The sequence below is a fragment of the Pongo abelii genome, chromosome 11 (assembly GCF_028885655.2).
Source record: "Pongo abelii isolate AG06213 chromosome 11, NHGRI_mPonAbe1-v2.0_pri, whole genome shotgun sequence".
In the NCBI taxonomy this organism is placed as follows: Eukaryota; Metazoa; Chordata; class Mammalia; order Primates; family Hominidae; genus Pongo; species Pongo abelii.
Genome location: NC_071996.2, coordinates 54,758,337 through 54,782,324, shown reverse-complemented (window position 1 = coordinate 54,782,324; position 23,988 = coordinate 54,758,337). Strand labels below are relative to the sequence as shown.

Here is a 23,988-nt window from a genome sequence, read left to right as displayed (position 1 = left end):
ATGGTGAAACCCTGTCCACACAAAAATACAAAAACATTAGCCGGGCGTGGTGGTGCACACATGTAATCCCAGCTACTCGGAAGGCTGAGACAGGAGAATTGCTTGAACCCAGGAGGCAGAAGTTGCCATGTACCACTGCACTCCAGCCTAGGTGACACAGCGAGACTTCATCTCAAAAAAATAAACAAAATAAAATAAATGACCTAAAGCCACATGCATCAATATAAATACTTCTCAAATCAAATGTATAAAGATTCAAAAGTACATATGGATTATAGTGCCATTTCTATAAATTCAGAAGCAAACTATAAGTTATTTTTAACAAGAGTGCACAGGAATGAGATGTGCCAATTTGGGGTAATTTTCCTCTGTAGAGGGAGAAAGGAAGTCAGGAGAGAACGAGCTTGGACTGTGTCTGTAACATTTTATTTCTTTGGGTATGTATTCTAACCTAGTATTCTGTAATGCTGGGACTATTCTGTTAAGAATATGTCCATTAGAACTACCACTCAGTAGTGAAATACACGTGCTACAGAGCAACATGTTGTAGAAAAGGAAACTACTCCCTGAAATTACAGCACATCATAGAGCAGTGCTGGAAATCATTTAACAGTGTGATGGACTAGGACTATGACAAGGGTCTGTTTGCACAGAAGGAAAGAAGGCCTGTACAAAAGAGAGATGAAAAGGAGAGGGACAAAGGGTCAAATTTTCATTTCTAGATGCACCCTGCATATCTGCTGCTCCTTTGAAGTTCATGGGAGTTTCTTCCCAGAAGGACTACATGCAGCACAGAGAACCACCCAAAAGCAAGCTTAGTCACTGGGACATGAGAAAAACCTAAAGCCCTAAAAAAATTACTCCTAAAGCAGGGGACAAGGTTTGGGAAGGAAAGCTCCTGAATGGAAACTAAGACAAGACGAATAGTTTCTATTGCCAAAGACTGGGGATGACCCATCAAGGTCTTATTTTCATTGGAATAAAACAGTGGTTTTCTTGGGGCAATGAAAAAGATATCATCTAACTCCCAATTTTGTTTCTGCTCAAGAAAAAATAAATGTTTGTGATGCTGTTAGGTTTCATTTATAATTCTCCTCTTTGTTCACTTTTGGCAGTTACCATCATGGGCATTAGAGTAAAGTCTAGCACCCCGCCAAAAATACCAGCATTGTGATTGACGTGTGATTCAAAAAGGCTGTCAAAAGGAATACTCCAAAAGAAATGAGTCACATGGCTGGGCCAGGCATGCTATTATTTTTGTACCATATTATAATCCTTTTCATCTGGACCTTCTTAGAGTTGGCTTATTACTTCCTTTCATGCTATTCTAAGCTGACTAAAGGCTACAATAAATGGCATAAGAAGCCTGACAGAATGGGTTCATACCTTCATTACTAAAATACAAAAATTAAGGCTATTTGATATGGAAATAGGGCACCAAGAAAAACATGCACACAGCTTCAGCCCACGCAATTTAAGAACCCTTAAGGGTCTGAGAACACAGAGAATTTTATCTCAGACTAGTCTGACAGTGCTATCAAATATTCTTTTATCTCACTAACTTAAAAAAGTAGATTGCCACTATAAAAATTTAGGGCAAAAGTGATATTTATCAGCTGAGAGAAAAATGAGCAATTTTCCTCACCAGATAGTAAGAAAGATGTGTGCATCTTTAGAAAATTCTAGGCTCTCATTTCTGGACAGTGGTGATGTTTTTATTTGATTTGGGACTGGCCTTTGTTCATAAGCTTAGCTCTGTCTGATTCAGCAAGATCACGTAGGACGCAACACAAACAGATTAATATAGAACCTTCTGGAAAAAATAACGCAGGGGTTTACTGGGGAATGTAATCTGTAATGTCTTCTTTCTATGCTTCCTAGATCAAGTCAGATGGCACTGTATTCTTGATTTAAAACAATGCACCTTTTATTGAACAATGCTGTTAATCAAACAGAAAACCATCTATATACAAGTTACACAATTTTTTTTTGCCACTACTGGAATTCAGAATAAAGTCGAAATGACTCCATCCATCCTAGGATGGAGCTGGAGCCAAACAAAACTTCAACAGCAGTTTATTCAAGGCTCAAATGGTCACAACTTCAATGTATTTTCTCATTGTGAACAAGCTGCTCAGTGGTCACAGCATCATATGTAGCATGGCAGTTGTCTGTTCCAATTATGAAAACACTAGCACTTCCATTAGGCTCTGAAATGGAATAGCCCAATGCCCTGAAACACCTGGGTCTCTTTTTCTAGAAAGAACAAAATATACAAGAGTCAACATAAAATATCCAAGTGGGGCTGCATGCATGGACCAGAACTTTGAAAACACTGATGTATCACAGAAGGTCAGTAGGTACAATCTTATGGCACGAGTAGCAAATACAAGCCACCATCAGTTCAATTCTGGGCGTTCTGGGGCCCTGCTTCACTTGTTCTTCACATTTGAGGTTGATGATGATTTAACTAAAGTTACCTGTAAAATATACTAGAATCCAGTTAAAGTCCACAGCCTGGACCCTAAAGCCAGTGCTTTAATAAAGTCAAACTTTTAAAGAGTACAAAATAATCAGAACTACCACTTCTTGTGAGGTGCTTACCTGAGTGCCACAACTTGACTGTACTAAGCAATATCACTTAATATCCATAACAAGTCAAAAAGGTAGCTCTTGAGCTCATGACGGATGTGGCTACCAAGGCTTAGAAAGGTCAATCAATTAGTAAGCAGCAAAATCCTGATTCAAACTCAGGTTTAATCCAAAGTCCAAGATCATAAACAAGCTTTGTTAAATAGACTTTGCAGAAAAGACTGTGGGCTTTCTAACAAAGTGAGTATAGGGACATATACTTACTTTCTGATGCTTGCAACCTAGAGAAGTAAGGCTTAGAGTCGACTGCCTTTGGGGTAGATTCTCCTACCACCTAAAAGGCTGATCCTGGTATTAATACTTTTTACCAGATTCTTCCAAGTTGTTTGCACAGATATACCTAGACACACACTCAAATCTCTAAGCATTCAGGCACAGAGCAGAATTCATGCAATTATGTATTACAACATTTAGCCAAAGTAAGTTGTCTAGATTTATTAGCTTAATCTAAAATATTAGAAACTTTAACCTTAATATGTCCTTCTATAGCACATTATAAACATAACACATATATGTATAATAAATGCCTTTAAATATCCTATAATCTTCATTCTCTTGCCTCCAGTATCTCATCTACTAGGCAGTTAACTACTCAAAGGCAAAAGGGAAAATAAAATTCACCTTTGTGTCCCAGCATCTCAAGAGGCCTTGCTTGGTACACTCAAGCAAAACATTGGTTAAACAGAAATAAGATCACATGGCATTTTTTTTTTATAAACAAGCAATCACCAACACAAGGCTTACTAACACAATATAATAATGGTTGCTCTTCTCACATGGAAGTCCGAGTCTATGGGTTATCACTGAGGGCTGAGCAAAAGGCTTACCACACAGCCTTCAAGCTGTAACAACACAGCCATTTTACTAGGGACATTTAAAAAAACAAAGGTTCAGAGACAGTTGTCTGAAAGAGAGCCTTCAGAAAGCCTTCAGAGGACAACTGTTACTAGAAAAAAAAAAAAAGATTTGATCACAAGCTTATTTGGCCTTTACTATTTCAATAGTGAACAGTGGCTTTATTCATCCAGTTCTCATTTTATCTGTAATTTTTCTGAAGGATATGTAGTTACTGTTGGTTCTGGGTATATAACAAAATGAACACGGACTGAAAAGATGATGAGCTTGCCATCACAGGGCTTTCAATTTACTTTGAAACATTTATATTTATTCTACATATAGCTTATATTTACATAATATTTTTGCATTGGGAGTCAAAACAGAATGTTAAGAGCACAGCTTTTGAGTTGAGAAATTTGATTTTCAGTTTTATTACCTACTAGAAATATGTGTTCTCAGGTAAGATTTTTAACTTCCCTAATCCTGAGTTTCTCATGTATGAGACAGGGATATACCTACCTTTCAGGTTTCCTGAGCTACCATTCATGTTTACTGAAATGATCAAAGAAATACACAAGTATTATTACTGAACATGCATGAAATCCACATTTAAACCCACGTTAGGGCTGCCTTAAAATCTTCACAATAAACAAAGCCACTAATATGTATTTAAAGACTCATTCTGATATTGAATTGTGGAAACCAACTGGCAAGCAGGAAGATACCAAAATTCCCACCCATCCTCCAGTCACTGCTAGAGGTCTGAGAGTTCTAAGTTAGAATTGCCCACTTTTCTTTTGTGGCTTCTCCTTTAATCATGCTTAAAGGTTCTCAAACTTTAACACGCAAAAGAATTGCTTTCTAGGAGCCATCATCACTGGTCATTAGAGAAATGCAAATCAAAACCACAATGAGATACCACCTCATGCCAGTTAGAATGGCAATTATTAAAGTCAGGAAACAAGAGATGCTGGCGAGGCTGTGGAGAAATAGGAACGCTTTTACACTGTTGGTGGGAGTGTAAATTAGTTCAACCATTGTGGAAGACAGTGCGGTGATTCCTCAAGGATCTAGAACCAGAAATACCATTTGACCCAGCAATCCCATTATGGGTATATACCCAAAAGATTATAAATCATTCTACTATAAAGACACATGCACACGTATGTTTACTGCAGCACTATTTACAATAGCAAAGACTTGGAATCAACCCAAATGCCCACCAATGATAGACTGGATTAAGAAAATGTGGCACATATACACCATGGAATACTATGCAGCCATAAAAAAGGATGAGTTCATGGCCTTTGCAGGGACATGGATGAAACTGAAAACCATCATCCTCAGCAAACTAACACAGGAACAGAAAACCAAACACCACATGTTCTCACTCATAAGTGGGGGTTGAACAATGACAACACATGGACACCGGGAGGGGAACATCACACAATGGAACCCGTTGGGGTTGGGGGGAAAGGGGAAGGAGAGCATTAGGATAAATACCTAATGCATGAAGGGCTTAAAACCTAGATGACAGGTTGATAGGTACAGCAAACCATGGCATGTATGCCTATGTAACAAACCTGCACATTCTGCACATGTACCTCAAAACTTAAAGTAAAACTTAAAAGAAATAATAATTGCTTTCTAGGGTTGTTTCACTACAGAATTGAACATGTACTTTCATGGGCAACTTCAGGTATTTTTGGGATAATTTTAACTATACACAACTTTCACCTTATTTTTAACTTTAGAATTGTACCTCTTTATAAAATTCTTTTTGAGACAGAGTCTCACTCTGTTACCCAGGCTGGAGTGCAGTGGCGTGATCTCAGCTCGCTGCAGCCTCCGCCTCCCAGGTTCAAGCGATTCTCCTGCCTCAGCCTCCCAAGTAGCTAGGACTAAAAGTGCGTGCCACCATACCCAGCTGATTTTTCTATTTATGATAGAGACAGGGCTTCACCGTGTTGGCCAGGCGGGTCTCGAAGTCCTGACCTCAAGTGATCTGCCCACCTTGGCCTCTCAAAGTGATGGGATTACAGGCGTGAGCCACTTCGACCAGCCTTCTTTGTAAAATTCTTGTATGCCCCTTAAAATACAATAATTTTGTAAAGGAAATATAAAAAAGAAAAAGAGGGAAAGAATCTGAGCTGCAAGCTAGTAGCAAGTTAAGAGCAATAAAGTAATTCTCTTCCATAATACCTTGCCTGTCCCAGGTCAACCTATAGCTTCAAGCAGACAAAGAAAGCCATTCTAAGTACTGGCCTTCAGAGTGCCTGCATTTAGGGCACAGCTCACACTGATCAAACAGTCCATTCTCAGTCTGTCCCATGGGCCTAGAACAACGGCAATTCTGAAATACTCATTTCTTTGAAAATCACCTGAATTTAACAAGAGGCAGAACTCTGGCTACACAAAACCACCTACAAGAAATGGCTCTGTTACCGACAACAGAGTGAGGGGACAGACTCCTGAGCCTCTACCTTGAGGCCGTCCCATGGGCACGGTCTGAAGCTGTCTGGGCTGGGTACATCCCATATGCTGTGGAATGCTCCAGGGTCCCTGGAAACTGCTCCTGAACCAGCAAAGGGAGAAACAAATGGCACTCTGGCTACTCCTCCCTCCTGAGGGCTCTTACCTGATCACACTGGCTGCCTGCTCCTCCTCACTTAGACCTTATCGGGATGACACTACTTCACATATCCCATTTTATTCTCCTCATGGCGCTTTCCACCATCTAAATGCTCCATTTCTGTACCTGTGTATCCCCTTCAGGTCTGGCTTCCCCCTCTACACCCTCCCATTAAAATGTAAATTCCTTGGGAGCAGACATTCAATCGGTCCCACTCAGTACAGCATCCTTCAGTGCCTACAACACTGCCTGGCACACAGTAAGTGCTCAATAAATATTTTTTGGACTGTCTGAATAAAGCATATAAGCACCAAAGGAGCAAAAATGCACAATGTAGAATGAAAAGTGCAGCCCAGCAGCGGTTGGGACTGAGCTAGAATCTCACCTACTTCCTATTCCAAGGAAACATTTTCTGAATACTCAGAATTCAGAAAAGGCACCTTCCCTCCAAACCCTTAGCATATCTACATCTATACTAATTATGAAGCTCTCTGGGTTGCTTATTGTTGCTTGTTTCCCCAGCTACCTCCTGAGTCCCTTGAGATTAAGGTCAGATTTTGCAGCATATAACACAAGTTGGACTCATTCAAAGCAGTTATTGTATGAATTAATGAGTTTAGTACAGAGGGTATGTGAAGAATGAACAAGAAGCATACATTTAATGACATCTTATAGCTAACTCAGAAAACATAATAGTGTAGTGCAGTAGAAAGAAGCAGGCTCTCTCAGGCAGGCCTGGATTCAAACCCTGCCCCCAGGACTGGGTAGTGGCCACGTTAACACCCTCAGCCCATTGTCTCATTAGTAAAAGGGAAAAGTTGTCATGAGCATCAACGATAAAGCATATAAAGCACCTAACAGAACTCGAGAGAATTCATAAACATCATTAGTTTACAGTGGAATGCACCCCGGAGTTTTAGTATGAAGACCTAGGACTGGACCACAAACTTCACCACCTTCTTATATAACTTCAAGCCATCCAGTCTCATGCCCTATTTGTCTCATTTATTTAAAACCCTTAGAAGCACAGAAGACAATTGGAGAGCACTCTGCAAACAGCAAAGCACTAACATGCCAAAATAAAGAACGCTGCCCATTTAAACTTACCTCACTCCAACAAAAAAGAAAATATAAACTGCCCTCCTCCTCTTCTGCTAATTCATAAGGAGTCAGGGAAACATGATGCCAACTTGTTGTCTCTGAATGTTTCATATTCTTGGACACCTACCACAGTCAAGTGATAAGGGGAATACCAAGATAAATAAGAATCTATGACCAAGTGTCATTTCAACACAAAGGCAAGTTATGTGCAATTAATAGTCAGCCTAGTGCGGTCAGTTAAATCAGTTTGCAGAGCAGCCACTCCAATTCCCAGTCCTCTTGCAGTGGGCACTGTTCTCTTATCAAGTCAGCAATCATTTGCTGGGACCCTTCCCAAGGCTAAGACAAGTAAAAGCTGTCAAACCCTGTAAGACATGATCCTTGCCTTTCAGGAGCCCACAGTGTGAACTGGCAGGTGAAACAAAGACACAAACAGACGGCTAAGAATGTAATGAGCAACTACAAAGCTACACATGAAAGCATCTCCCTATTTTACAATCAGAACTTACACAAAGTGTTATTTAATCAAGTGCCTCATGAGTAAGAGATACTTCATACCACAAAGCGATCAAAGTAAGGAGAGTTGTTTTTCTCATCGCCCCCATGCTTACGTGGGCCTGTAAGGACCCTTGGAAAAAGTGGGACTGTAGAAAACTTTGAAGGCTGGTATAGTTTCAGTAAGCAGAGAAGCGAAGGGAGCCCATCCTATGCAGGGGAATCACCGGGAAAAAAATACAAAGGAGAGAAAGCACAGGCCTAATCCGGGGACAGGGATTCAAAAAAAAAGAAACTCCAAGTTAGGGACTTGTAAAAGAAACAGAAGAGGAGATGAGTCTGGCCACATTGTAGCTGGCTTCAGGAAGAAGGCTGTGAGGGATACAGGAGTTACAAAGGAGAGAAAAGAAGAGAGACCAACAAACATGGCCATGAGCCCCTCAAACTTTATCTATTAATAATGTCTGGAATAACACAATAGGGCTGTGATGGGAAATTGAACTAAAACATGAAATTCACAATCTTAGACCTTTTAATATTTCAAGAGTCATCAAGAAAGATAACAAAAGCTAAAGGCCAGAACTTACGCTTGAGAAGCAATACATAAATTTTGTACCTACATGTCATGCTTTACTTTGGGAACACAAATCAAAATATCCTCTTCTCAGTATTATGAAAAGCAGGGATACTATACACACAAACAAAAATACTATTAAGGTGATCAATGATGATATACCTAAAAGCAACAGGAAAATGCTGCAGTGTCAATATTTCCTAATGCTCAGGCCTACTTGGACTAGGAAAGCTCTCAAAGGAAGTGGTGGAAACCTCACGGTTAGAGTCACTTGGAGTCAGACCACAAGGCGCAATCCTGTGGCCTAGTGTCTTCCACGTGAAGTGTGACCGCTGAGAAAGTAAGTTCAGGTGAGCAATAACTGTGGCTGGGAGACCAGAAGCCAAGTCTCACCACTTCTGAAGAACAAGAGGGAGGGAGGGATTCTGGTTCCTGATCTGGGAGTTGGTTGCAACTGTATTTGGTTTGTGAAAAGATTTTTTTTTTTTTTTGAGACGAAATATCGCCCTGTCACCCAGACTGGAGTGCTGTGGCGGGATCTTGGCTCACTGCAACCTCTGCCTCCCAGGTTCAAGCGACTCTCCTGCCTCAGCCTCCCAAGTAGCTGGGACTACAGGTATGTGCCACCATGCCCGGCTAATTTTTTGTATCTTTAGTAGATACAGGGTTTCACCATGTTGGCCAGGCTGGTCTCGAACTCCTGACCTCGTGATCTGCCCGCCTCGGCTTCCCAAAGTGCTGGGATTACAGGCGTGAGCCATGGCGCCCAGTCTGAGCCACCGTGCCCGGCCATGAAAAGATTTTTTTAAAAGAGGATCAGGCAATATCATTCTAAAAAATGACCAAGAAAGAATTTTTAAATTTCTCCATTATCATTAGAAATATCAGAGGAAATCAATCATGGAACTTTTTTTGTTGTTAGAGATAGGGTATCTTACTTTGTCACCCAGGCTGGAGTACAGTGGCATGATTACAGCTCACTTCAGCCTGGAACTGCTGGGCTCAAGCAATTCTCCCACCTCAGCCCCCCAAGTAGCTAGGACTACAGGGAGTGTGCCACTAAGCCAGTTTTTTTTGTTTTTGTTTTTGTTTTTAATTTTCATAGGCACAGGATCTTGCTGTTGCCCAGGCTGGTCTCAAACTCCAGGCCTCAAGCAATCCTCCCACCTCAGCCTCCCAAAGCACTGGGATGACAGATGTGAGCCACCACACCCTGCCAGAACTTCTGATAATTACTGGTGAAATAACAAAAGTATAGGCCGGGTGTGGTGGCTCACGCCTGTAATCCCAGCACTTTGGGAGGCTGAGGTGGGCGGATCACCTGAGGTTGGGAGTTCAAGAGCAGCTTGGGCAACGTGGTGAAACCCCATCTCTACTACAAATACAAAAATTAGCCGGGCATGGAGGCATGCACCTGTAATCCCAGCTACTCTGGAGGCTGAGGCAGGAGAATCGCTTGAACCCAGGAGGTGGAGGTTGCAGTGAGCCAAGATTGTGCCACTGCACTCCAGCGTGGGCGACAGAGTGAGACTCCATCTAAAAAGAAGAAAAAGAAGAAAAAAAGTATAGGTGTTTAATGTTAAAGAATTGTTTAATTAAATGAGAAATGAGACCTGGTAAATTCACAAATGACCCGGAGATTTCTAAGCCAAACAATGCTTTCCAAAAAGTGGACCCTGAGAACCAAACCAAACATTCTGCTATAAAAGGCCACTGGAGGGTGTAAACACTGGCAAGGGGAAGGGCTGCACAAGCCCAAGAGGCCACACAGTTCTAAATGGCCTCTCCACGTTCACATCTAGATGACCAAATTAGTTGGCAGTAGAGTAAATTTATGGTAAGGCCCTGGGAATCCAAGTTTACGGCATCCTGGTCCCAAGACATTTGGCTTCCTAGGTTCACCAGGCAGAAGTCCTTGGGAATAAAGAACCCTGATTAGTCAAGATACTCCACTGTCACCAAAGAGAAAATTTCTTTGGAAGAACAACAAAGGTGACCATATCAGGGAATGAAAGGGCCAGAACTGAACCTAACAAAGCTATTCACCCAATTCACTGCCTTTGCATTTTAGGTTCTCTAGCTTTCACAAATAAGACATTTAGCAGTACTGAACTCGCTGGGCAAAACTGAGTGTTGCCATGGTGCAAATCTGATCATGACATATCCAGCTTCTTCTGCTATTAGTTATCATAATGCTTCCTTCTATGCCAATAAAAAAAAAAAGAATGTTATTCCTTTTTTATTCAATTTATTCAATGAGGGCAGATGAGACTATTTTCAATCTTTCTGCCACTGTAAAATTGTCATCTTCTTTACCTTCCCCACCAAAATAAAACTATTATTATCCTTTACTATTCCCATTTAAATCCATACCTTCTCTTGCCCTGTTCCCTATTATTAGAAAGTTTTATCTAGTCATAAATCAACTACCTACAGTTCCTTATAAGATTGATTTATATTTCTAAATCTAAATGAAACAATAATTGCTACTATCCTCTCAGTTCCAGAAAACCACATATGCTGTCCTCAAACCCCAAACCACAAATGCTAAAAATTATGAATAAGAGGAATGTCTATTTGCTTATGTTATAATGAATAAAGAAATAACTAGAGTCTTGCATTGAGAACAATCAGCTCATTCTTGACCTAGCATCCTATTTATCTTTCTATTCTCAAGGCTAATTGCTTATATAAGCACGCCAATTTGCCTTGATTATAGGATTCTTAATAAATGAATGTTGTTTACATTTCACAAGTGTATTTGAATTTCACTACAGGAAGCCAAGCTCATCAAGTCTTTGTAAGTGGTAAAACCAGAGATCAAAGCAAAAGGCCTGCATTGAACCAACAAACAATTAGGCTGCAGAATGGAGGCCTAAGCAAAAATGCAATTGATTTATTGATTGTTCTACTCCAGAAGTATACTTCTGGGTCATTGCTTAATCTTACACCATATGTATAGAATTTTCTCACAAATTTTCATTATGATAATTTGGTGGTCATTTCTTAAATAGTTAAATAAAGTCTCTCTACCATTCAACAGGATTTATCCTTTTCTTCTGTATTTTTTCATCTTGCTGCTTTTAGTTGAATCAAGTATCTTTCATTTTTTAACTCTTCTCAACCTTCTCAATTTTGCCTAATCTCTCCAAAATTTGGTTTAACTTCTTAAACAATCCCTTTTCTATTACATTCATTATCTTGTTTTCTGCTGGTTTTAACTCATAGGCAAACTGGCTTGGTCTTCGGGGTAGGAAGAAAAAGGGGAAAAACATCTAGCACAGTGGCTGTCAACCTTGGCTGAACATTCAAACCTTCTAGGGAGCTTTTAAAAATCCTCATGCCCAGGTCACATTCCAGACAAATTTATCAGAATTTCTGGGAGTGGAACTCAGGCATTCTGGGTTTGTTTTTGTTTTTGTTTTTGTTTTAGAGATAGTCTTGCTCTGTTGCCCAGACTAGAGTGCAGTGGCATGATCATAGCTCACTGCAACCTCAAACTTCTGGGCTCAAGCAATCCTCCTGCCTCAGCCTCCCAGGTAAGCTGTGACTACAGGCATGCACCACCACACCTGGCTAATTTTCATTAGTAGTAGAGATGAGGTCTCGCTATGTTGCTCCACGCTGGTCTAGGATTCCTGGCCTCAAGTGATCCTCCTGTCTCGGCCTCCCAAAGTGCTGGGATTACAGGCGTGAGCCACTATACCTGGCCCACTTGTACTTTCTGAGGATCCCCAAGTGATGTCAATGCACAACCAAGTTTGAGAACCACTACTTTAACTTACCAATACCCTTATTCTAGCTTAAATAAGGTGTTCTGCCAAACTTCCACGGAGAGAAAAAAAAACAAGGAAAGGAAGTCAGGTTCCTGAGCAAACCCTCAATTAAGGCAGGTCTTGAGACTAGTGAGATGTGTTATTTAAAAGCACCATCAGTCACATGTTAGTGTCCCAGCACCAGGCACATGGTCAAAAATGTGAACTATTTAAGCCGGGTGTGGTGGCTTATGCCTGTAATCCCAGCACTTTGAGATGCCAAGACTGGTGGATCACTTGAGGTCAGGAGTTCAAGACCAGCCTGGCCAATGTGGTGAAACCTCGTCTCTATTAAAAGTACAAAAACTAGCTGGGTGTGGTGGTGCATGCCTGTAATCCCAGCTACTCAGGAGGCTGAGGCAGGAGGATCGCTTGAACCCGGAAGGCAGAGATTGTAGTGAGCTGAGATCACACCACTGTACGCCAGCCCGGATGACAGAAAGAGAATCCATCTCGAAACAAAAAAATATGAACTATTTGATATTTGACATCATTCCCAAAACCAAGCCATGGGCATCTTCTATGCACAGAAGTCAGTCAAGTGAGATTACTTCTGGGGATAGCAGGGTCTAAACATCTCAAGGCTTTCAGTTTCTGTGGCAATGGTTACAGGGGCTTACAAATGCATCAGAACTTCTACAAAGAAAAAAGTAGACTAAGGTTACACGTGAAATAAGAGTCACCAAAGTCAATTACAGGCTAAACAAGAACACTGAAGATCACGGAATCACAGAAACTACATGAAGTTTGTCCTAGAAACTATACAAGACTAGAAATCATAGAGAGTTTGTGATAATTGCCTACCAGTGAACACTGATGGTCATGTTTTTCTGTTTGTTTTTTCAGAGAGTGAAAAGAACGTACATTTTTATTTGTCAACATCGAATACCATCATACCTGGCAAAAAGGGCTGAGCATTGCCCAATTTCAGAATTCCAAGCCCATCTGGTCCATATCTACGGGCCTTGGTTGAGATCACAGTTCAAGAGGCAGCTCTCCAACCTAACAGCTCTTCCCTTAGACATTGCTTCCAAATTATATCCTATCCGTTGAAAATGGCATAGTCCTTGGCATTTATGTTGAAAGACAGGTTTCTGGAAAGGAGGAAGGGGTCACCGGGGAGGACAGAGGAAGATCACCCTGCAGTATGAACCGATGGAATTCTAAAGGGAAGACAAGCAATGAGCTATCTCTGTCCCCAGTGTTCAAGTAGGTGAGAACTAAGGTACATGAAGCCTCTCTAAGGAACCATGACTCCAAAGCCTAGGGACACACTTCTTGTTATTTGCAGGGATGGGGGTGGCACTCCATAAAGAGTCGCTCTACAAGATGAGATCTGCCAAGCAACCGTATAGCTTGTAACTCACATTCCCTTCTAAGCTCCTCTAGGCTGTTCCTTCTTTTATAAGGATTCAATGCTTTGTTCCTAAAAGGACTCCAGTTACAGCGTCCTCTTGCAAAGGAGAGGCAATCATCCATAATCAGTGCTTCTTGTATTAGCTACTTTTTTGACATCTATTACTTGCTTAAACCTGAGGGCTGGAGAGCCCACTTTACCTTGTCCCTATTCCCCAAGCTCTAAATATGAAAAAGAAGAGCACTGTTCATTAAGACCAAACCCTTTAGGCAACAGTTCTCATAAAGTCAAATGAATTTCCAGGACAAACATCAGCCCATACGTATCTTTTTCTTCTTTGAGCCCAGGAAGGACCTACCAGGAGATCTTTCCCCACTCTCAGGTATTACAATTCTATGTCTAGAACCTGCAAGTGGCAGACTCACCTCAAAGAGGGTTAACTTTCAAGCCAATAACGTACTTCCTATCTTCTTGGGCTGGAAAGGGCCTTCCAATCACCAGTGTTTGTCACACAGATTATCTGAATAACTTTAACGGAGAACTCACCATCCATTTTTGACAACTCTACATGTTAGAATATTTTTCCCTATGCTCATATGACTTTCAGTCACTGACCCTGGGGAATTCTACTCTTTAGACCACACAGAACACCCCTACACACATTTCCACCTGAAAGCTCTTCAAAAGCCAACGTCAACTAATGAATCACAATGTATTATGTTCTGGAAATTTTATGTTTTCAAGTGGTATGATTTCCATCATCTCACGACTATACCAACAATTGTGCCAAATTTTATTCCCATTCACAAAGGAGGAAAACCAAGGGCCAGAGGAAAGAGTTTCACTTGTCCAAGTTGGTGCAGCAATATGATTCTAGAAACTAGGCCTCCTGCCTCCCAGGCCAATGCTAAATGACAGGCCACAAGCCAAAGTACTTCTTATCACTTATGGATTTAAGACCACGCATACCATCTCTCCCCAAATTTCATCACCTTACACTGTTACCAGTCTCTTCCTGGAGCCAAACATTTGCATTTGATCAACTTCTATCCTAGATACCCCAATATATTGTCATAGTTTTTATTGGTAATATTAGGAGGAAAAAATGCATCCTGATAATGATACAGCCCTAACCATATATTCCCACTTTGGAGAATAAAACAGCTCAGGGAGTTACTGCCTAGGGTGAAACTGTAATGGTTCAAAGTGCCAACATTCCACCACCCCTCTTCCACACTCTCTTCCCCTCACAACAGGAGAAAGAATGTGAGAAAACAAATCAGCAGCATCTGATGGCCTCACTACACTCCCACCTGCCCATCTGCTTAACAGACTTTATGGCAAGTGCTTTCCTTGGACGTGGCTGAAAGGGAGCAACACCTTGCAGTGGGAAGTAAACTTAAATGTTAAAAGTTGACCTTCCGGCCGGGCACAGTGGTTCACACCTGTAATCCCAGCACTTTGGGAGGCTGAGGCAGGTGGATCACGAGGTCAGGAGTTCAAGACCAGCCTGGCCAAGATGCTGAAACCCCATCTCTACTAAAAATACAAAAATCAGCCGGGCATGGTGGCACACACCTGTAATCCCAGCTACTCGGGAGGCTGAGGCAGGAGAATCACTTGAACCCGGGTAGCAGAGGTTGCAGTGAGACAATATTGCACCACTGCACTCCAGCCTGGGCGACAGAGCAAGACTCCATCTCAAAAAGAAAAACAAAGCAAAAAAAACAACTTGACCTTCCTTTCCTTTTCACAGGTTTCACATTTGGAGTATATGCATTGCATTGACAGGTTGCCTATTCCTTCTGATTTGGAGAACAAACTTTTCAACCAAGGTATTTCAAATCTGCCTTGAAAAGAAAAACTGAAGAGTACCTTTTTGGACCAGATCAATTTTTAACTCCATGCTTGAAAATAGAAGAGCACAGTGAAGATGCCAAAAGGCTTGACATCTAAAGAGAAGAAACTTCAAATGCACCTCACTTCAGTCACTTCTGAAGAATTTCTGCCAACTTTATCCAGTCTGAAATTTGCACTAACCAGACAGGAATTTTTTTACTGCTAGTCGCAGGCCCTTTTTTTCTTCCCAGTTCTAAGCCTAAGGAAGCATAATATAAAAGAAAGGCCAGGGGGAGTAGGGAACAGATCCAAATCTGTGCTGAAAGACCAGATTGGTTATTTAATAACTGTATAATTTTAGGCAACTTAGATATCTTTTTCTTTTTTGAGACATGGTCTCACTTTGTCATCCAGGCTGGAGTGCAATGGTACGAACACGGCTCACTTCAGCCTCGACCTCCAGGACTCAAATGATCCTCCCACCTCAGCCTCTTGTGTAGCTGGGACTACAGGTGCAAGCCACCACACCTGGCTAATCTTTTTTTTTCTTTTTTCATAGAGACAGGATCTCACCATGTTGCCCAGGCTGGTCTCGAATTTCTGGGCTCAAGCGATCCTCTCACCTCAGCCTCCCAAAGGGCTGGGATTATAGGGGTGAGCCACTGTGCCCAGCCTAAATAATCATTATTTTTGCATCTATAATGTTGCTGATAGCATTAGTTACTGTGAGCATTAAATGAGAACATGTAAAAGGCCTACTCATAGTAGATACTCAGAAAATGTTCCCACTCCTTCCTAAAACAAAATGACCACATTCAATCTCAGGACAAGCAGAAAAAAAATGAGAAGGAAATGGACTCAAATTAATCAGATACCAAAGCAGTTCCTGATACCAAATATAAGATAATACTGCCCTAAACCATTACTTCCTAATAATTTTAAATCTGTTTGCAGTGCTGCCTGACACCTGATATTGCATAAGATACAGCAGCTAAGACACAGACTTAAAATTGTCCTTTCCTCTGAAACTCAACAAAAGAAATTTTCAAGATAGCTCTTCAACAAAGGCATCCAAGGGTGTGCCTTTTAAGTTGTAAACAGTGACTGCAAGCCAAAAATGAGTGAATAATATTATGGAGTGTCTAATGTAGAACAGGTATTCTCGGACAAAAACCATCAGTTGTTCACCACATCCACCAAGAACCACCTTCTTATCATCATCTTTAAAAATAAAGGACATGGGAGTATTTGTGGGTGTGTGTATGTAACCCAGGGATGTCCAATCTTTTGGCTTCCCTGGGCCACACTGGAAGAAGAAGAATTGTCTTGGGCCACACATAAAATACACTAACGATAGCCGATGAGCTTAAAAAAAAAAATCATGAAATAAATCTCATAATGTTTTAAAAAAGTTTATGAATTTGCGTTGGGCCCATGAGGCCCACAGGCAGTGGTTGACAAGCTTGATGTAACCCCCAAAATTAGACAATGGTTAATAAATACAATGGAGGGCCACATGGCTATTACAGATGTGAAGAACCCCCAAAAAACACAGGCTAATATTACCTATGAAATATATACATCCTTACATCCTAAAAGAACAAAGATTGAAGTACGTGGCTGACTTTATAATTTATGAAACACTTCCATATAAATTATACATAGGTTAGAGTATAACAGAAACACTGCACATACACACACACAAAGGCATATGCATATACATATATATGTATCTCACCTTCCAGCTCCACCTGAAAGGTTAGTACAGGGAGGCAAATGGTTTAAATGTATACACTAAGACAGTAATCTTTCCCCTTAAATATAAGTTTTATAACTATTACTATAATGATACTGAAGATACCTATCCTTGGGAGGATTAAACTCCTAAGACTGGGATCCAATTTTTGCTAGTCACTAACTCCATTTTTTTCTATTAAAAAGATTACTTTTCAAAGTTCACCCTCTACTCTTAATTAATTAGTCTTTTATTCTCTCATTTCCATTCGTACCCACTAATTTTTTATATTCACACAATTTAACCCACATAAACTGATGGGGAGGGAGGGGATAGTCATTGAATAGATTTGTTCTCTCTTAAGGCTTTCCTAACAAGAAATAAAATGGACTTTTGTCATCTTAATTTTTATTTACTTCTCCCGGAGGCCTTAAATATTCTAGAGCTGGAGGTTGGGAGGAACTGTTTTCCTAGCTTGAAAGAGTCTGTTAATTATTGATATAAGCCATACTTACAATGAAGTGCTTGGACACTTTTATGTACAGTATTACTATCTGCTTTTCCTCCCAAAATACCCGTATGATCTTTATTACACAAGTTGAATTGATATCAATAATGCCAACACAATTTCCATTGCCCTCCACATACATACTTAAAAATCTGCCACTTAAAACTTGTCCTTCAAGATTGATGTCCAAATTAAATGGTGTGAACTGATTTCTTAAGCAACTCATGAAGAAAAGCAAAGTTGAGATTATCACACACACAACTCCAGAAAAAAAAAAAAAAAAAAAAAAAAAACGAGAAATCACCAACACTGCGCACTTCTATTGGCCCACGGAGATGATCTGGAAGGTTTCAACTCCTCTCACAGATTGTCAAAGAGCAAGTGGAGCTGACCTGGGAGAAGGAACGCATCGATGGTCCAAATGCGTCCCTAGGAAGAGGGTTCCCAAGCCGACATGGTCCCCCAAAAGCTTTGTCTCTACTCAAAAAAAGGTCAGCCTGGTATTGTTTTTGTTTCTTGATTGAGAGGCTTAGAATATTGTAAACTATTTTAAAAGGAATTGCATCCAGTAACTGTGACACACATTAATGTAAAAGTAGTCACAACAACACTGCCCCAAGAAGCTCGGGATGTACAATCATAATTGTCTAAATACTATATTTGCAACTGCTAGCCTTAACAAGAACACAAATCCACCATGTTAATGATGGGACATTATTTTTCTAAAATTAATTCACACCATGTGTTATTAATCAGCAGGGAAAATGAAAGCTCAAGCAAAAAAAAAATGCTATCCTAGTCAAGCAGAACTTAATTGCATTATTGTTATTATTATGGCTGCTGCACTGGTTTCCCTGTGTCACTGGCTCCTCCACCACAAGTATTCAGAGACACACACACACACACACACACACACACACAGCACCACAGCATGGATGGAAAAACAAAAAAGCCAGAGCCAGGAAGAAAAAAAGCCAGAGCCAGGAGGTAAGAACCATATGTCTAGTAGGAAGAGGGTTTTGAAGAAAAACGTTTGTCTCTGGAAAAGCAGGTCAAGTATGCACCCAGGCTGCCTTGAGAATTATGCCTAGGCCGTTTCATTTGAGTGTCCCATCTTGCACAACGGTGGGAGCAGCTGTGGGAGATCACAGGAGATGCAAAGCAACACAAGCAACCTCATGTGTCTCCCCGACGGCCACACCAGAGTCTCCAGGTGGCGGGAGAGAGGGCTCAGTTCTCCCAAAGAGCACACAGCTAACCTGCCATCCAGAACATCATTTCCCATACCAAACCATCCCTTTTTCAAGGCCTGAAGGCAGGCAATTTGAACGTCCTGTCGCTGAGCACACCTCAGAAAACCGATTTTTGATATAGAACTCGAGTCCTCTGCCAAAGTTGTAAGTTTTCATGAAAACAAAAGAAGAAAAGAAAACCCGCTGGCAGGCACACTCGTTGGCTGCCCAGATCACGAGTTTCCCTTGCTGCCTAGTCTTGTGGAGTTTAGAGGTAACCAACTAGGAAAAGAGAAGTGTCCAAGTGTCAGGAGTAGGAATGCGCCCAATCTCGCCTGTGTGTGTCCCCCCCAACATCCCTTAGAAGAGGCTGGGACACTAAAGCTGCAAGTCTGGGGGACAAACTGCAGTCCAGATGCTGGCTGGGGCAAGCCGCCACACCCTCTGCAGCTCACAGCACAAGCCTCGGCTGGGAGGGGCCCAGACACTGTCCCAGCAGGAAAGGGAGAAAGAGGGGAGTTTTCAGAGTCCTGGATTTGAGGAGCTGGAAAGCTGGGAGAAGCGGAATGCAGGAGGGAGCGGGGGACCTGGCTGGGCGTGCAAGAGGAGGGGAGGGGTCGCCCGTGCAGTCAGGACAGCTCGCAACACGTCCCCGCAAAACTGCACATTTTTGTGGTTTAAGATTTAAGTCTAGAGGGAACGCGCTGAGGTTCTCCCCGGCCTGGGTTTCAGATGCCCCTGCTCCTCGCCAAAGGCCGGGGCGCCGCACTGCTGTGGGTCTCCCCTTTCCCTTTCGGGGAAGCTCCCCTTGGCCAAGCCGCGACGTCAGCCCTCCAAGTTCGCCTCCGCTCACCGCCCGGCGCGGCGCCCGCGGCCGGCCACACGCGCCCCATCTGCCGGGGACTTCGCAGGTCCCGGGCTGGCCGCCCCAGGGATGGTCCGCAGGGAATCAGGGTTTTTTTTTAAAAAAAAAAAAAAAAAAAAAAGCCTAAGCGGCTCGCCGCCTCCTCCTGCCAAGCCCGCGCCACCTTCTCTTCACGCCCACGCCGCACCTCCCGGGCACACGCGCCGTGAGGTGCCTCTACAGCCAGACAATGGGTTCGGGTCTGGCTGGGCAGCCGGCCCCGAGCCCCCATTCCCATCCCGGGACCCCGAGAGGGTGAGCGCGGGGGACTGCCAGGGGGGTGAAGAGGAGTGCTGGGGGGCCACAAAGGGGAAAGTGGGAGCCTCCCCCTCGGGAATGGAGGCTCTCTCCCGGCACGGGGCGAAGGGGAGGGGCGGGGGTCAGCTGCGCCGCCCGGCCGGGGGCCCCGGGTCCCCGCGCCCGACCGCCGCCGCGCACTCACCAGCACGATGGCAAATCGCTCCTCCAGTTCACCTGGCTCGGGCATCGGCAGCTTCAAAGGCACGTTGTGCGCCCTGAAATCGGTCTGCTGCGAATCCATGCTCCCCGCGTTGCCCATGTCGGCGGCGCGCCGGGGCCGGGGGCTGCTCCGGGCCCCTAGCGTGCGCGTCGGAAATCAGAACAGCTCCCGGCGGTCGGCTGCCGCCCGCAGGCGCGACCTGCCCGGCTCCTCGCCCTCCGCCGCGCCCAGGCGGGTGTGCGGCACGCACCGCTCCCTAGCAGCGCTCCAAGCCGAGCCGCCCCCGGGCCTCCCTCATGCTCTCCGCCGCCCCAGCGCGGCCCCGGCCTCTTTTCCTCGGGAGGGGTAGTCGGGGCGCTGGGCGCCTATGTGCATGGTGCTCCGCTGGCACACCGCCCCCTGCCAGAGATCGCGGCCCCCGGCGCGTGGTCCCTCCTACTCGGCCTTCTGCCGGGCCCGCGGCCGCCGCTGACACTTCCAGCCCTAGCCGGCCACGGCTGCGCCTGCCTGGCTAGCACCTCGAGCAGACAAATGCAGCTCCGCGCTCCCCTACACAATGCCCCCTCTCGCCCGGCCCCCGCCCCCGGCCCGGCTCCGCCCACTCGCCCCGCGGACTGCCGGGACGAGTAGTTTCTGCCCAAAGTGTCCGCGCGCAGAAACCACGCCTGCTCTAGAGCGCCAGGCCGGGTTGGGACCATTTGCAGCAAGGGCGATCCGTAGTCTCTGGAGATAGCATATGTCACTTTTGACCCTCCTCACCCCAACAGTGGAATACCTACATCGTGTATATAATGTTGACACTTGGTAGGCAGGTCTGACCGTGACGGAATCGAATCAATGAATGAAGGAATGCATGCCTTCTGACTAAAATTCAGAAAATCGTTGCTGTTTTTAAAAGATCTAGTTCAATAAGGAACTTCGAAAGCACTGGCAAAGTCGTGTTTCATAAACGGAGGGGTGGGTCCATGGGTGCTTGTTTATCGTTCTTTCTTCCATATATATGTTCTTTGGTGTGACTGAAATGTTTTATAAACAGTTGTATAATTTATGGGTACATATAGTCAGACCCTAGGAGCTGGGTAAGGATTCAATTCAATTTAAAAAAAAAACCTGTCAAACACCTATTATGTATGGGATATTGTGTTCCCTGGTGGGAGAAAAAAAAAGAGACTTGCCCTGCGCTGGAATACTTGCCAATCTAGTAAAGGAGAAAATGTACACACCCATATTTTATGTGAGATGGATGTAATGATAGAGTGTTCTGGGAGGCTTTGGGATGATCTTTGGCTGCAGCTCTCTTATTCCTTCACAGCAGTCTTGAGCAAGGTGTCTTACAGAAAAGATTGGACCTGATTCTGTCCTCTGGGGTGTATTCCAGACTATAACTACCCATTCTGAAACCTCGGAAATAGAAATAGCCTTATAAGAGACTTTAGCCAACTGCTCATGTGAATGTTAAGGGTATACATCTGGTTGACTTGTGGCTGAACTTCTGCAGTTAGTCCTTTATTAGTTTAAAGCGGTGTTTCTTAATCATAGATGTGTATCAGATTCACTTGGGAAGCTTTTTGTTAAAACTACACACACCTTGGGCTCTGCGTGTTATCAGAATCTCCCTAAGCTGAGAGCCGGAGCCTGGGCCGGTGTATTTTTAACAAGCTCCCCAGGTGATTTTGATATGCAGGTAAGGTTGTTATCCTTTTAGTAAATAGCAAGTGTTTCTGGACAAGGTAGTACACCAAGATTCAATCATCAAGGACATTTCATTCTTCTTTATAAACTTCAAGATACTTTAAACATAGTAGACACCCAAGAACTATTTGTGGAATTGACAAGTGACTTTTTCCAAAAGCATATGACACAAATACACACAAATACATCATGTATGTTCTATTAAATAAACCACTTCTAGTCTTCAAAGAATGGAGAGAGTATAAATAAATTCAACTTAAAATTCTGAATAACTGTAACCTGTATTTCTAAAGCAGTGTTGTATCAAAGTTAATAGCAAATGTGTTACTGATCTGAGAGAAAAGCAGGGAGGTTTAGATATACACACACTCCAGACTAATGAAAATGAGTGAGAAAGAAAGCAGTTCGGACCAGGTGAGACATTTCTGACCCACAAATGTATTTATTTCCTTGTAATCTCTAGACATACACTTTGGATCTGATTGACTCACAAAATCAGCCCACCCAGAGGGTTGCCCATCTGGATAAAAAAGGCTGGAATTCTTTTCTGCAGTTAAGAAAGCCTTTTTGATTACATTTATGGCTCCCTGCGGCTATATTTCTGCCAGGAACCAAGACCTTTTTCTCCCCTTAAGTCTTATCACATCTAGTCTCTCTCATAAACTCACACTTTGAGGGAAGCCAAGGAAAAAGTGTGCAAATCTATGAACAAAAAGAACTTTCCTGCTATTTCAATGTTTGGAATCTCTAATATTTGGTTGTTATTTGTGATTATTAAGAGGAGAAATAAACACTCCATAGGACTGTACAATTTCTATAAGAATCCATCAAAATCTTAGGAAATTTTTTGGGGGGAGACAGCATAGAAGGAAAGGAAAGAAAAGACATTTCTATTACCTTAATTGTAGCACTCTTCCTCCCCACAGAATTAAAATCAAGCAATCATTTAAAAATGCATATTCCATTTTTTATTATTGTTATATGTAATTTGTTATAGCTCATGTGCAAAATATTGGCAAAAAAGAAAATGTCTGGGCCGGGCATAGTGGCTCACACCTGTAAGCCCAGCAGTTTGGGAGGCCAAGGCAGGAGTATTGCTTGAGCCCAGCAGTTTAAGACCAGCCTGGCAACATGGAGAAACTCCATCTCTAAGAAAAATGCAAAATTATTACGAGACAAAAATGGTGAAGTATGATCTTCCAGGTACACTCCACTGGAAAAAAAAAAAAAAAGAAAGCCAGAGATGGGCATGCATACAACTTCCTAAACACACTGTGTGTGCTCAATTCCCCAGGGTAAGAAGAGCACCGTGCATGTGGAAGGCCTACCCTAAGGGAAGAATCATGGGAAAGAGAGATGGGATCTCACTGTTGCCCAGGCTGGTCTCAAATTCCTGGCCGCCAGCTATCCTCCTGCCTTGGCCTCCCAAAGTGTTGGGTTTACAGGTGTGAGCCACTGTGCCAGTTTGATATTCTTTATAACAAAGCCTGCAAAATTTCTTCCCATACAGAATTTTCTGAAGACAACAAAGAAGCTAATTATTAATAATTTGATGCATACTATGAGATGAGAATTATATACCTTCTTCTAGACTGTCAACTTAGAACAGAATTCAGAAAACTATGCCTGTAAACCAAACCCATTCATCTGCCTACTCTTATAAATAGTTTTATCGGAACACAGTAAAACCATGTGTTTACCTACTATCTATAGCTGCTTTTGCGCTGCAAGGATGGAGTTGAGTTGACATGACATAGACCATATGGCCCTCAAAGCCTGAAGTTTTTACTATCAGGCCTTTTACAGAAAATGTTTGCTGATCCCTGACGCAGAAGATACTATATTTTGCAAATCGTAAGTACTATAAAGTGATATTTTTACCTATTATCTATGATGTAACAAAACTACCTTTAAAACCTAATGGCTTAAAATGTTTAAAACTATGCAAAATTTTTTTTAAATTTTTGGCGTGTGACACACACCTGTCTTCCTAGCTGCTGCTAGGGAGGCTGAGGTGGAAGGATTGCTTGAGCCTGGGTGGTTGAGGCTGCAGTGAGCCATAGGTCTGCCACTCCACTCCAGCCTGGGCAACAGAGCAAGATCAAGGTCCTATCTTAAAAAGAAAGAAAAAAAGGAAAATGTCTATTAAAACTGT

The 23,988-nt window shown here is 42.7% G+C and overlaps 1 protein-coding gene and 1 long non-coding RNA gene across 12 annotated transcripts in view; both read right to left on the bottom strand.

Moving 5' to 3' along the window:
* FMNL2 (formin like 2) overlaps window positions 1-20,698 on the bottom strand; it is a 313,912-nt gene extending 293,214 nt beyond the window's left edge. For 7 of the 11 annotated variants that reach the window (XM_054548876.2, XM_054548878.2, XM_054548874.2 and 4 more), the window contains exon 1: window positions 20,124-20,697. In XM_054548876.2, coding sequence (XP_054404851.2) covers window positions 20,124-20,240 — 117 coding nt within the window. In that variant the 5' untranslated portion in view covers window positions 20,241-20,697. Of the gene's footprint in view, window positions 1-20,123 lie in introns of all 11 variants that reach the window. The other 4 variants (XM_024243821.3, XM_024243822.3, XM_024243820.3 and 1 more) reach the window with 2 other exon arrangements.
* LOC134759599 (uncharacterized) lies at window positions 8,740-20,116 on the bottom strand. The gene is made up of 2 exons (XR_010136039.1): window positions 9,613-20,116; window positions 8,740-9,458 (listed from the first exon to the last, which is right to left on the bottom strand). It is a non-coding gene; the product is annotated as an uncharacterized LOC134759599 (long non-coding RNA).
* Window positions 20,699-23,988: the final 3,290 nt, after the last annotated feature.